The sequence below is a fragment of the Podarcis erhardii genome, assembly GCF_964252035.2.
Source record: "Podarcis erhardii genome assembly, chromosome: 6".
Classification (NCBI taxonomy): Eukaryota; Metazoa; Chordata; class Lepidosauria; order Squamata; family Lacertidae; genus Podarcis; species Podarcis erhardii.
In genome coordinates this window covers 4,594,356-4,607,483 of record NC_138510.1, presented here as the reverse complement: position 1 = coordinate 4,607,483, position 13,128 = coordinate 4,594,356, and the positions used below count along the sequence as shown (strand labels likewise).

General features: G+C 45.5%; 1 protein-coding gene across 4 annotated transcripts in view; it reads right to left on the bottom strand.

Moving 5' to 3' along the window:
- The window catches only part of RSPO4 (R-spondin 4), a 263,645-nt gene extending 251,219 nt beyond the window's left edge, over positions 1 to 12,426 (bottom strand). For 2 of the 4 annotated variants that reach the window (XR_014157994.1, XR_014157995.1), the window contains exon 1: positions 11,424 to 12,006. Coding sequence is in view for 2 of the 4 variants with exons in the window: in XM_081868125.1 (XP_081724251.1) it covers positions 11,424 to 11,502 (79 nt within the window). In the remaining 2 variants the exon portion in view is untranslated. Of the gene's footprint in view, positions 1 to 11,423; positions 12,007 to 12,407 lie in introns of those variants that run through there. The other 2 variants (XM_081868125.1, XM_081868124.1) reach the window with 2 other exon arrangements.
- Between the last annotated feature and the right edge of the window lie 702 nt (positions 12,427 to 13,128).

Genomic DNA, 13,128 nt, shown 5'->3' with positions numbered 1-13,128 from the left:
TTCCTTGCTGTATTATACTGTATTGTTTTAATTAGTGTTTTTATAGTTGTTCTGATTTTGTGTGGAGTGCCCTACCTGGGTGGATGGAGCAGCCAAGTAATTTTCGTTGTCCTATTATTATTATTATTATTTTAGGTTGCATCAACCAAAGTGTCCAGGCCAAAGGAAGTAATAGTACCACTGTATTCTGCCTCGTTCAGACCCCACCTGGAATACTGTGTCCAGTTCTGGGCGCCACAGTTTAAGAAGGATGTTGACAAGCTGGAAGGTGTGCAGAGGAGGGCAACCAAAACGATCAAGGGTCTGGAAGCCAAGCCTTATGAGGAACGGTTGAGGGAGCTGGGTGTGTTTAGCCTAAAAAAGAGGAAACTGAGAGGAGATATGGTATGCCCCCCCCCAGAGGACCTTAAGGTCCCCAAATGACAACATTTTGGAGGTCCCAGTTCGCAAGGTGGTTAGATTGGTCTCAACTAGGGCCAGGGCCTTTTCAGTACTGGCCCCAACTTGGTGGAACACTCTGTCACAAGAGACCAGGGCCCTGCGGGACTTTCCGCAGGGCCTGCAAGACAGAGCTGTTCCGCCTGGCCTTTGGTTTGGACTCAGTCTGACCCTTATGTTTCCCTCCCCTTCTGGTTTTGATCTATGGGCTACTTTTAAAATGAGGCTGCATTTTAAATTGCATTTTAACCTGTATTTTAAATTTGTTTTTTTCCTATTATGTTTTTACTGTAATTTTACTGGTGATCTACAGGTGGTACATGACACCAGTCAAGCTTGCAAAAATTTACCATTTGCCCGATAATAAATGTTGGAAATGTAAAGAGACTGAAGGCACATTCTTTCACCTTTGGTGGACATGCCCAAGGATTAAGACTTTCTGGGAAATGATCTATAATGAAATGAAAAAGGTATTTAAATGTACTTTTTTGAAGAAACCAGAGGCCTTTCTCCTGGGCATGGTCGGCCAATTGGTGTCAAAGAAGGATAGAACTTTCTTTATGTATGCTACAACAGCAGCAAGAATACTTATTGCAAAGTACTGGAAGACACAAGATCTACCCACCCGGGAAGAATGGCAGATGAAGGTGATGGACTACATGGAACTGGCGGAAATGACTGGCAGAATCCGAGACCAGGGAGAAGAGTTGGTGGAAGAAGATTGGAAGAAATTTAAAGTTTATTTACAGAAACATTGTAAAATTAAGGAATGTTAGAAGGAGGCTGGAATGAAGTTATGTGGCTTTAGCAGAAATATTATAAAGGATTAAGTAAAAATACATTGTTAATGGATGAAAGGAGGAAAGGTAAAGTTACATTATATTAAGATAAATTATAGGATAAAAATTGGGAAAGATGGAAAGGATTTGCTGAAATAGCTAACCGAACTAGAATACAAAAAAGGGAGGTGCGAGGAGGTCAAGGAAACAAGTAAATGAAAGATAAGTTATGGGAAGGTTCGTTGTGTTTTTTAATTGTTTCTATTTTTCTGTTTTTCTGTTATATATATATATATATATATATTCTCTTCTTTCTTTATTGTGATGTGTTATTAAGTTTTTGTTTAATTTGGAATTATCTCTTTCTCTGTTTGTAACATTTGAAACTTTAATAAATATTATTTTTTAAAAAAAAATTACTGGTGTTAGCCACCCTGAGCCCAGCTCTGGCCGGGGAGGGTGGGGTATAAATAAAATTTATTATTATTATTATTATTATTATTATTATTATTATTATTATAGCCATCTTCAAATATCTCAAGAGCTGTCACATGGAAGAAGGAGCGAGCTTGTTTTCTCCTGCTCTGGAGGGTAGGACTCGAACCAATGGCTTCAAGTTACAAGAAAGGAGGCTGCAACTAAACATCATGATTCTAGCTGATTAACGGGGCTCAAAATTAATTTGGGGAATGATGGGGAAATTTCAACATATTTGGTTTTTCCTCTTCCTCTCTTTCCACTGCAAGGGCAGGCTACAGACCAGAGACGGAGCAAAGTGGGTGCTGTGGGTGTGGCTGCCCCAGGTGTCACCTCCGAGGTGGGTCCAGAACTCTGGGCAACCCTTTGCTAAAATAAAGCATGAACCCCCCCCCCAAAAAAGTGTCCCCAGATTCCTTGAAAAAAATCTGGTAACCATATAATAACAAGGTCCGGCTATCATTTTTCTTTGTCCTTCCCTCATAGTTTCCGTGCAAACACAGCCTTCAGATTCCAGCCTCCACTTGCTCAGCCCTTCTCACACGCATTTCAATTTTCACTCCATACTTCTGATAGTTTCAGTAATTTCTCTGACGGAAGGAAAGCAAATCAAGCCACACAGTCCAGATGAGAAGCTGGATCTGAGCCTTCATGCTATCCCCCTTTTTCATACCAAATCTTGCTCAAAGTCCAAGTTCAGATTGTATCAATTTGTTGCTCTGGTGATGGACATACTTTCCGCACTTCAGCAGATCACAGAATTTATATATAGGTTACGAAAAATCAGCTCCCTGATCCAGCTCTAAAGATAAAGGTAAAGGGACCCCTGACCATTAGGTCCAGTCGTGGCCGTCTCTGGGGTTGCGGCGCTCATCTCGCTTTACTGGCTGAGGGAGCCGGCGTACAGCTTCCGGGTCATGTGGCCAGCATGACTAAGCCGCTTCTGGCAAACCAGAGCAGTGCACGGAAACGCCCTTTACCTTCCCTCTGGAGCGGTACCAATTTATCTACTTGCACTTTGACGTGCTTTCGAACTGCTAGGTTGGCAGGAGCAGGGACCGAGCAACGGGAGCTCACCCCGTCACAGGGATCTGAACCGCATGCCACTGCTACAGACCACCAAAAATTGTTTGAGACTACTAATACTTAACTCACTGGAAGGACAGATCATGAAGCTGAGGCCTCAATACTTTGGCCACCTCATGAGAAGAGAAGACTCCCTGGAAAAGACCCTGGTGTTGGGAAAGATGGAGGGCACAAGGAGAAGGGGACGACAGAGGACGAGATGGTTGGACAGTGTTCTTGAAGCTACCAGCATGAGTTTGACCAAACTGCGGGAGGCAGTGGAAGACAGGAGTGCCTGGCGTGCTCTGGTCCATGGGGTCACGAAGAGGCGGACACGACTAGATGACTAAACAACAACAAAAATACCTAATATTTCCAATAATCCCCAGCCTGCAGGGCGAGAGTTCAGAATCTCTTGCGCACACACAAAGACAGTTTCTGCTACGATCTGACATTCATTCAGCACTGGATAGTTCGATGTTCGTGGCTTCAGTGAACCCTGGTCTCCCAGGTCTTAATGAAATGCTCTAGCCACTAGACTGCCCAGGCTCCTTCTCTACTTATGTCCCTGGATGCATTCCTTCTTCTCCCTTCATCCAGTCCCCTCCAGCTCCTGGAAGCGTCTGTTTCGCAAACAGGTGTCTTTGTTTTGCAACCGGAGCTGAGCCAGAGGTTTCTGACCCACAGCCTCCACTCCGGCCCCCAAACCAGCCTGCCTGCCACCTCTTTCATCCCTCACATGCAGGAATTCTGAGAAAGCCGGGGTTTTACTGAAAGTATTTTGCGTCTGGAATTGTTGCCACTCGAATTCGAGGCCTGCATTTTTTCGGCTTAAGTGCCTGGCCTGGAGCCTGCTCTGGTTCAAGGATCTAGCGCTTGGCCGCACCCACCCAGAGGTGCAGAACAGAAACTGAGAAGAAAGACCACGCAGATGATAGCAGGGGAATCTCAGGTTCAGATGCCAGTTAAGTCATCAGCAGGCTTGAGTGGTTTTGGCAAGTCTGGCAGCCTCAGTTCTCTGTCTGTGAAATGGGAAGATTAAGGGCCAAACTTCAACGGCTACTTTGAGGATAGACAGAATGCAAATGTAGAATGAACGGCTCCCAGTGTGCTTTCATCCCCCAAATTCCAGGCTACCACCCAGCCAGGATTCTTTAACTCTGGGCTAACCATCAGGATGGGGAAGGGCAGGAGAAATTTGACCCAGTTTGCGTTTAATTTACACTTTTGAAAGCAATGTGCAAACCCAAACATAGTTGTACATCAAAATCCACCCTTGTCCGTATTGTGTAATGCGTTTCCCCAGCCAAGTAACGTGCTCAAAAATGCACAAACCAGGGTAAAGCATGCAGAGAAACACATATAATAGGGGAGATACCATGCAAAACTGCTTTGGATTAGGGAACGTTGGTTTGCAAGCATGGGTCCCTTAGGCAACACCGCATAGAAAAATGTGCGTTATCAGCAGCACTAAAAAGCTGCTAAATTTCCGTGCAGACTTTTTCTGAAAAAGAAAAAAATTACAGGCTGATGTTGGAAAGAGGAGGACTGAATGGAGGACTGGAGAAATGAGAGACTGAAGGAAACTGAAAATTGACCACTTTGCTTCTCCTTCCCTTTCGGAATGGCGTGTGTGGGCAGCACTAGGCACCAAAGCACCCCATAACTGCCCCCCCTCGGCCCTGTGCGCCACTTGCCAGACCTCACTGCATTGCACCAGAGCCACAAGGCATTGTTTTATCTTTGGCACAGCCAGGGGTGGACCGAGGTCCAGAGCTCCAAGTCTTTCCTGCCGGGCCCCAGATCTCCTATTACTTCCCTACCCTTTAAAAACTTTAATAATAATAATAATAATAATAATAATAATAATAATAATAAAGGTTGTTTACAGAATGGGTTGGAGGAATCGCTTGTCTTCAGTTTCTCTCACTTTCTCATTATTCCACCCCTAAGTTGATGTTTTCACAACAGTTCGCCATCTGGGTATTTATTCTGAAAGTCCTCACAAAAATTCAGCAGCCTTTTAGTGAGCTGCTCTTCCTAACGTACACATTTTCCCATGCAGTTTCTCCCAATATAATGCATGTTTATATCCAGTCTTATTAATATAGTAATTGTGGTTGTTCTTAATTATATGCATTTTTAGAAATGCTTTTTCCTAGTGTATCCATTTTTTTGTACCCAGTTTTTTGGGGGGTTGGAAATGTACATTTCAAAGGATAGCCGTTTGTTGGTCCACATATGGTTTTGAAAACTGTCTGTTAGGTAGGTTTGCATCAGAATGTGACCTGAAGTGAATTTCTTCCTCCAGCCCATGCCTGGAGGTCCTGTATACATTTAGGCACCTTCGCGCTGCAGATCCGAACCTTGAGCTCTTCAGCTACCCAACAATGCCCCTGGCTCCTGCACACCTAGCTGCTTACACACAATACATTTAAAGCACACCCACCCCTCAGGAATCCTAGGATCTGTAGTTTGTTTAAGGATGCTGGGAGTTCTAGTTCTGTGGGGCACAAACTACAGTTCCCAAAGTTCTTTGGGGAGTGAAATGTCCTTTAAACATATGGCGTGTACACAGCCACGGGGAATTATAAAACCAGTGCATCTGGCTAGGTCCCCATGTTTCAAAGATCCCACAAACAATTTCATCCTCACATTATAAGCCATAACTTTTACCAAACTTTTAGAAGACATCTGAAGGCAGCCCTGTTTAGGGAAGCTCTGAACGTTTAATAGGTTATTGTAGTTTAGTGTTTTGTTGGAAGCTGCCCAGAGTGGCTGGGGAAACCCAGCCAGATGGGTGGGGTATAAATAATAAATTATTATTATTATTATTATTATTATTATTATTATTATTATTCTCACATGGAAAGCCATGCCTCAAAAGTGCTGCATTGTCAATAACAATATCCTGAATCGTCTGGGAATCCCCCCATCACTGGCAAACTGAGGCCTTTGCAATATTTCTGCACACACTCTTTCAAATGAGATGATTTCCAACAGGGAAACCTGTCCTTTTTTGCTACTGGGGAGGGGGAATATGGGGCAAAAGGACTTAGCCCCCGGACCGGACAATGCCATTCAGATCTGGACAACTTTCGCCCAGCAGTGGGCCAGCCAAAGCCTTGCATGCCCCGTGCTGTGAGCATGACAGCGCCTAAGCAGCTCTAATGAGAGGATGGTTTTTTCCGTACGCTGAATGCCAAGTATTGCTCAAACCTTTCAGACAGCACAAAACCCATCCGGTTCTTATAAAACCCGCCAAATCCGTCCAGTTCTCCAGTATCTCATATGCTCTGCTGTATCCCTTTTGTTTTCCGTCTGTTTACTTTTCCATGGACAACCAACTCTCTCCACCTGCTCCTCTCCAAAAGCCATGTTTGCCACCATCATGAAGTCTGGCTTGCAGTGGAACGGAGGTGGCCTAACTGAGGTTGCCCCCCCCCCCCCAGGGGTCATTTAAGGGGGCTCAACTCACAGATCAGAAGAACGCGATTGCGGCTGCGGGAAGGAGAGGAGAGAGGTTAGAGGGTTTGCAAAGGGAAAAAGGAAGGAAGAAAAGGTGATTAAACCCGCATCCTTGTGTGGTGGCCAAACCCGCTTGCCTTGTGCCAAATAGGAGAGGGTTCTGCACTTCCTCACAGTTGGGCTCAGCAAACAGTTTAAAGGCTGAACACACATTTCCAAGCTGCAACTGGTAGAGATGATAGCCTTACTCTCTATGTGCCCACCCCACCACTTCGATCTGTGCTCTTTTCCAAATGTGGATAGGGCATTAGGTACCACCTAGTGCCCTTTCCACGGTTGGAAAAAAGCAACATTTTTTTTGCCGCAACACCTAGGAACTCCCTGCCGATGGACTCCTTCACTGAACTCTTTTTGTTGCCTGCAAAAAACGTTTTTGTTCAGGAAAGTCTACCCAGATATTTAGAACGTTTGCATGTGTTTTAATCGAACCACGGATTGTAGTTATTATTTGAATGCTTTAAATAGCCATTTTAACCGTTTTTAGGGATAAAAACAGTTATTGTTTTATTCTGCTTGTAAACTCTTCGAGGTTTATTGGTTTTTTTTCATAATCAAATGAAATGTATTTTTAAGTTTTAATGTATTTTTAAGCTTTTGTTGGAAGCCACCCAGAGTGGCTGGGGAAACCCAGCCAGTTGGGTGGGGTAGAAATAATAAATTATCATCATCATCATCATCATCATCATCATCAAATAAAATAATGCAACCTGTCCTCTGACCCCAATTGATCGCTTCACACTCTCTGATATCCATGAAAACTCAGTGGAGTTTTTAAGATATATTTGCAATATTTATTTCATTTATAGCCCAACCTTTCTTCTCCAAAGGAGCTCACAGTGGCATACACACTCTTCCGCCTTCTCCCCTTTTTATCCTCACAAGAACCCTGTGAGGTAGGTTAGGCTGAGAGGAAGGGAGCTTCCATGGCTCAGTGGAGATTCAAACCCTGGTCTCCTGAGTGACAGCCCAGCACTCTAACCACTACACCACACTGGCTCTCCAGCATATTTTCTGAAGGTCTCTTTGTCCCCCATGAATGGGGTTCTTCTTGTTTTGGGTGTTGGTTGACTGTGTCTGCTGTGGGTGCAATTCTACCTTCAGAACATGCAGCTCGTTGCAAACTGATGTACTTTGGCAGTACAGGCAGCAACTGCAGTTGGAGGGAAATCCCGACGCAAATTTCACTGTCCATTCAGCCTATCTACGGGACTGCTTCTCCTGGTATGCCCCGCGGAGGACCTTAAAGTCCCCAAATGACAACACTTCGGAGGTCCCAAGCCGCAAGGTGGTTAGATTGGTCTCGACTAGGGCCAGGGCCTTTTCAGTACTGGCCCCAACTTGGTGGAACACTCTGTCACAAGAGACCAGGGCCCTGCGGGACTTAACATCTTTCCGCAGGACCTGGAAGACAGAGCTGTTCCACCTGGCCTTTGGTTTGGACTCGGTCTGACCCTTATGTTTCCCTCCCCTTATGGTCTTGATTTATCAGCTACTTTTTACAATGAGGCTGCATTTTAAATTGCATTTTAACCTGTATTTTAAATTGGTTCCCTCCCCTTCTCTTTTTCTCCTATTACGTTTTTACTGTGATTTTATTGGTGTTAGCCGCCCTGAGCCCAGCTCTGGCGGGGTATAAATAAAATGAATAATAAATAAAATTTAAAAAATTAAAAAATAAAATTGTATTATCATCATCATCATCATCATCATTATCTCTTGTGCTCCGCTCAGCTTGAAGAGGCAAAAAATTTCCCTGGGGCAGAATAATACAGTGGTACCTTAGGTTACATACGCTTCAGGTTACATACGCTTCAGGTTACAGACTCCACTAACCCAGAAACAGTGCTTCAGGTTAAGAACTTTGCTTCAGGATGAGAACAGAAATCGTGCTCGGACCCCCAGAACGAATTAAGTACTTAACCCGAGGTACCACTGTATTACAGAAGGTCGTGACGATTGCTATCTGAAACCATCAGTGGCATAGCGTGGCTTGCTGGTGCCCGGGGCAGGACAAGTGTTGCACCTCCCTTGTGGACTGGGCAGCTGGGCTGGGGCACATGCTGGATGGGGCGCGTGGAGCCCAAGCAGAGGGTGAACAGATTCCACCTCCAACAGGCTCCTCTCCTGCTGCCTCCATCCACCTGCCCACTAAACCAACCTGCCTGCTGCTGCTCCTCAGCTGCCAGGGCTCCATGCCTATCATGATTGTGCCCCCTCAAAAATGTGCCCCGCCCCCTGGTCCCACCATGCTATGCCTCTGGAAACAATATTCACATTGGGCTGTATCTGACCAAATCGGAGTAGACCCATTGAGTTCCACCAGCTTGACTTAAATCCATTGGTTTCAGTGGACTTAAGTAGGACTTAACCAGATCCCCCATCAGAAATCCAGCCTCTCAGGTGACAAAGGCATCTCAAACTACCTGGCAGCCATAGGAGAGCATCTCTCCCAGTCCCTACCTGATTCACTAAATGCATCTATGATTCCATGAATTTGATAAATGTATCTGCACTTTAGAGATCCAGTGGTGGTGTACTGAGTGTCGAACTCAGACCTGGGAGAGGAGAAACAGGGTTCAAATTCCCAGTCGGCCAAGCGAAGTTCATTGGGCTGTTGACTGCCTCTCAGGCCTCTCAGCCTGTCCTACCTCACAAGGTTGTTGTGAGGCTGAAACGGGGAGGAGGAGAACTACGCAAGGCCACCTTGAGTTCCTTGCAGGAAAGGAAGGGAATAAATGTAATGAATTTAAATGAACAAATAACACACACACCCCTTGCAATTACTTCTGGTATACTAATTTATTTTAGCATTTGGCATCTGTTTCCTTCTATGATTCCTCCTAATATCATCAGTCTCTCATCATCAATAGGCATTGCATTACCTTTTCTTTCCCTTTATGCTCAAGATGATTCTATTGCACCATTTTGCAGTGTATGGAAAGAGATCACACACCATACGGGTGTCCTCTATGCCAGTCTTTCTGTCCAGGGAGACAGCGATGCTTATCCCAAACTATTCACAGTATCCCTTTAACACCTGCCCATTGTCTGTATTTTCCAGGAGCACCTCAGGTGTCTGATTTAACACCAAAGTACCTCAGCAGGAACATAAATCTTCCATCGAGGAAGCTATCCCCTCTGACATCTACAGAGTATAACATTGGGTATAATTTCCTTCAGGATATTTCCATAGGATTCTGCGGGAACCAATGAAAGCAAGCCCTGCTGAATCAGACCGAGGCTGGTCCATCTCACCCAGTATCTAGTTTCCAACAGGGGACAGCCAGGAACCTCTACAAAGCTCACAAGCGGGGAAACTGGTCTTACTGGATAGCCCTACCCTTCACAAGCGGAGCCAATCCTTTTTTCGAACCACCTGAGTAGGTGGCTCGCATCACCACTTCTTGTGGCAGCGAGTTCCATAAGCTAACTGTGCGTTTTCATGAAGTCCTTTCTTTGTTCTGTTTGAGCCACCTGCCGGTGAATTTCTTTTAGCAAGTGGCCACAAGAACAAATTATACTACCAAAGAAAGAAAGGCAACTGTGTGCTTTCTCAACACCCTGGTCATATCCTCTCTCAATTAAAAAGCCCCATGTGATTTTAACTCTCCTCGGGTCTAGGTCCCCAACTCTCTTAGCTGTGATTGCAGGGGGTTGGACTAGATGACCCTTTGAGTTCCTTCCAACAATTCTATGATTCTGAAATCACCCTTTTCTGCGTCCTTTTCAACCCTCTGTTTTTAGGTTTGCCACCCACCATTTGCTATTTGCTTTTCACTTCCATCCTGTGCGATATCTGATTTTGTCCACCTGTTCACACACACATGCACACACACACACACCCTAGATAACTTCATCGTTTGGGAACGAGAGATACCCAGTTACACAAGTGTGGTTTTTCAGGTGATGCACCTGGTCTGGGAGAACGCAAGCTGATTTATTTATTTTTTACAGCACCTTTTCCAGAGCAGAATCTACCCTGCAAATGCTTCAGATGGAGCAATGCTCAGCTCAGAACGGGCAACATTCAGATTTGAGCCCAGGAGCTGGGATTTTACTTCTCTGGGGAGCCCTCGGGAGACGGAAGAAGGCGAGAATACGGCATGCCTCATCCCCATCAGCTAGGCCTGGCTGGTGTGCCCACCTATCCCACGATCAGTTCCACTAACAGGTTCTTCAGGATTTTGGGGTGCCTGCCAACCTGCACGACCTATTTGATTGCAGATGAAAGCAGGGCACAAAAGATGGGTGAGGACAAGTGATGATGAACCATCAGTGAGGCCTCTATTATAACACCTTGAAAGAAAATGTCTCTGAGCTCTTAATGCTTCACCTCGCTCCCTGCCCTGATTCGCTTACTGGGTCTCGGGGTGACACTCATGTCCTCTCCTTCCCACTCTATCCTATCCAGAGCTATCTGGATAGGGGGCAAGAACTGGGATGGTTGTGTGATAGGGGGATTTCTGTCTTGTCTGGTCTTTTGAATCAAACACAGGACCAGCTGGTTCATACCTAAGGCCTTGTGCCTGACTTAATCTTGAACATGCATCCCGAACAATTCTTGCCCTGCCTTGAAAAAATATTTCCAGACTAGCATTATTGACAATATCTCAAGGTGAGGGCATTGGCCTTCTAAGAAATTGATCATTTCCCTATAAGTAGCAGCTTAGAGCCACAATCTGGAAGAGTTGTGAATACATGCAGATCTCCTTGTGGCAATAAGAAAGCATGGACAATAGCTTTGTCTGAAAAATTGAGCAAAAAACTGAAAGCCTCAGCTTTCTCGACTGAGAGTTCCACGAAGTGGCGTCCTCTGGACTCCCAGTTACAGCTCTGGAGAAATGTTTTCCCATAAACGCTCTGCTCCTGGGGAGAGCATGGATAGGGGATAGCGGGGGTATCTGTGTATTTACTTGTTCTTATAAAATTTAAAATTAAATTTTAAAAAAGAGATTTTTCCAGAGCAGTTTGGGATCGAGCACAACGGAGGGCAAATTGCGAACACCTGTCGCAGCATTCGCAAGACCGGCTCGGCACCGAAATCGCCCTGTGCTGGCACTGTGTGGTGCGAATAAGCGCAGAGCCCTGCGCGGCTCTGGAGGCGAAACTGAATGACCGAGCGGACGCGACCCCTACCTCGTTTCTTCCTCCTGGCTTGAGCGAGCATTTCCATGGAGTTTACGAATAACAGCAACAGGAACAGAATCCACTGCATCTGGCCAGGAATAAATTGGCGCAAGGGAAGAATCAGATCATTCAGGCGGCTGACAGTTCTCCTGCTGCCAAGCGCAGATTGAGCAAAAGGAGGGAAAACAGCTCTCTCTCTCCCTTTCTCTTTTTGGAGGGGAGTGGGATAAAAGAAAAAAGTGGGAGGAAGAGAAAATGATGGGGACAAAAGCACGGTTCACAGCATCCCCCCGTGAGGTGGGTCGTGGCACCAGCTGGTCACCAAATGTGGGCTCTCTATGGTGGCATCAGGGAAGATGGCAGGAGTTCAGCGGCCGGTCCCAAGAACCATGGCGCAGAAGAAGCTTCGGTGGCAGATCCAGGGCACTCTTAGAAGTGGCAGTTGTCCTCCTCACCTGTCTCACGGGCAGCACTCCCAGGCCAAAGGCAGCAAAACCCTGCAAAGTTCCTTCTCTGGAGAGCTCCAAACTTCACCTCTGCAGAGAGCTTCTGGTCTGCCTTGTACCGCTCAAGCTGAACTTCTGCCATGACTCGGAAATCAGGTTCAATGTAAAGCCCTTCCAAATTATCGGGGTGGAGTCAGGGAATTAACCATGTCCCTGCCGGCGAGCCGCTCGTTCACCCTTGCCCCCGTGTCGCCGTGCCCCCCCCCCCCCGTTAAAGAAAGACAGACTTCGACAGACTTTCTGGATTAGTCAGACACAAATGCTGGTCTCTCCCCCAGACTTTATTTCAGAAAGGGGAAATTTAATCACTTCAATTTACTCAGCCGCATTCCATATGACAAAGTCGGTGTCTTTTGGCAGGGGGTATGAACAGCCAAAAAAACGAGAGAGAGAGAGAGAAATGAAAATCAAAGGGACTCCCTCTTTGCATTTTTACAGCCACTGTTTATTACAGCAACTAATAAATTTTCATTTGATAGCTACTGACCTGGGACGTTTGTTTCCCAATGTTATCTCTGCATCGCGGGAGATTTGCTTGTTCATTCCCCTCCTGTGAGCAAAACAACAGCAGATTTCTTCTGTATGTCTTGCGTGTTCGTTAGCTGCAGTGCTGCTCTTTGAATTTTCCACACATTTTCGGCCAAAAATGAACGTTCTCCTGGAAAGGAAAATCCAGATTGATTTTTAAGGGGCGAAACAACAAAGGTCAGAAAACAAGAGGCAGCTGCTTTTAAAAAAATGGAATAATTTCCCTGTCCCAACTGAGCTTCTAATCATTCACATTATCTACATTTGGACGGAACACCATTGCACAGTAATATTAAGGAGGGGGCAGCTTGGAAAACTTCTTTAAATAGTGAGACTGCCGATTTAATTTCCCCCCAAAATAGCGGCTTAATCCTCCTGGTGACGGAGCGTATTGAACATAAACTTCAATCTTTTTTGCTTTTTAAGATTTGGAAATCTTTGAAATGAAGAATGTTAGTGTGTCAACATTTATGTATTCATTTAGCAATATTTATATGCCATTTAATCAAACATATCTCTGAAACCATTAAAGGTAAAGGGTAAAGGGACCCCTGACCATTAGGTCCAGTCTTGACTGACTCTGGGGTTGCGGCGCTCATCTTGCTTTACTGGCCAAGGGAACTGGCGTACAGCTTCCAGGTCATGTGACCAGCATGACTAAGCCGCTTCTGGCGAACCAG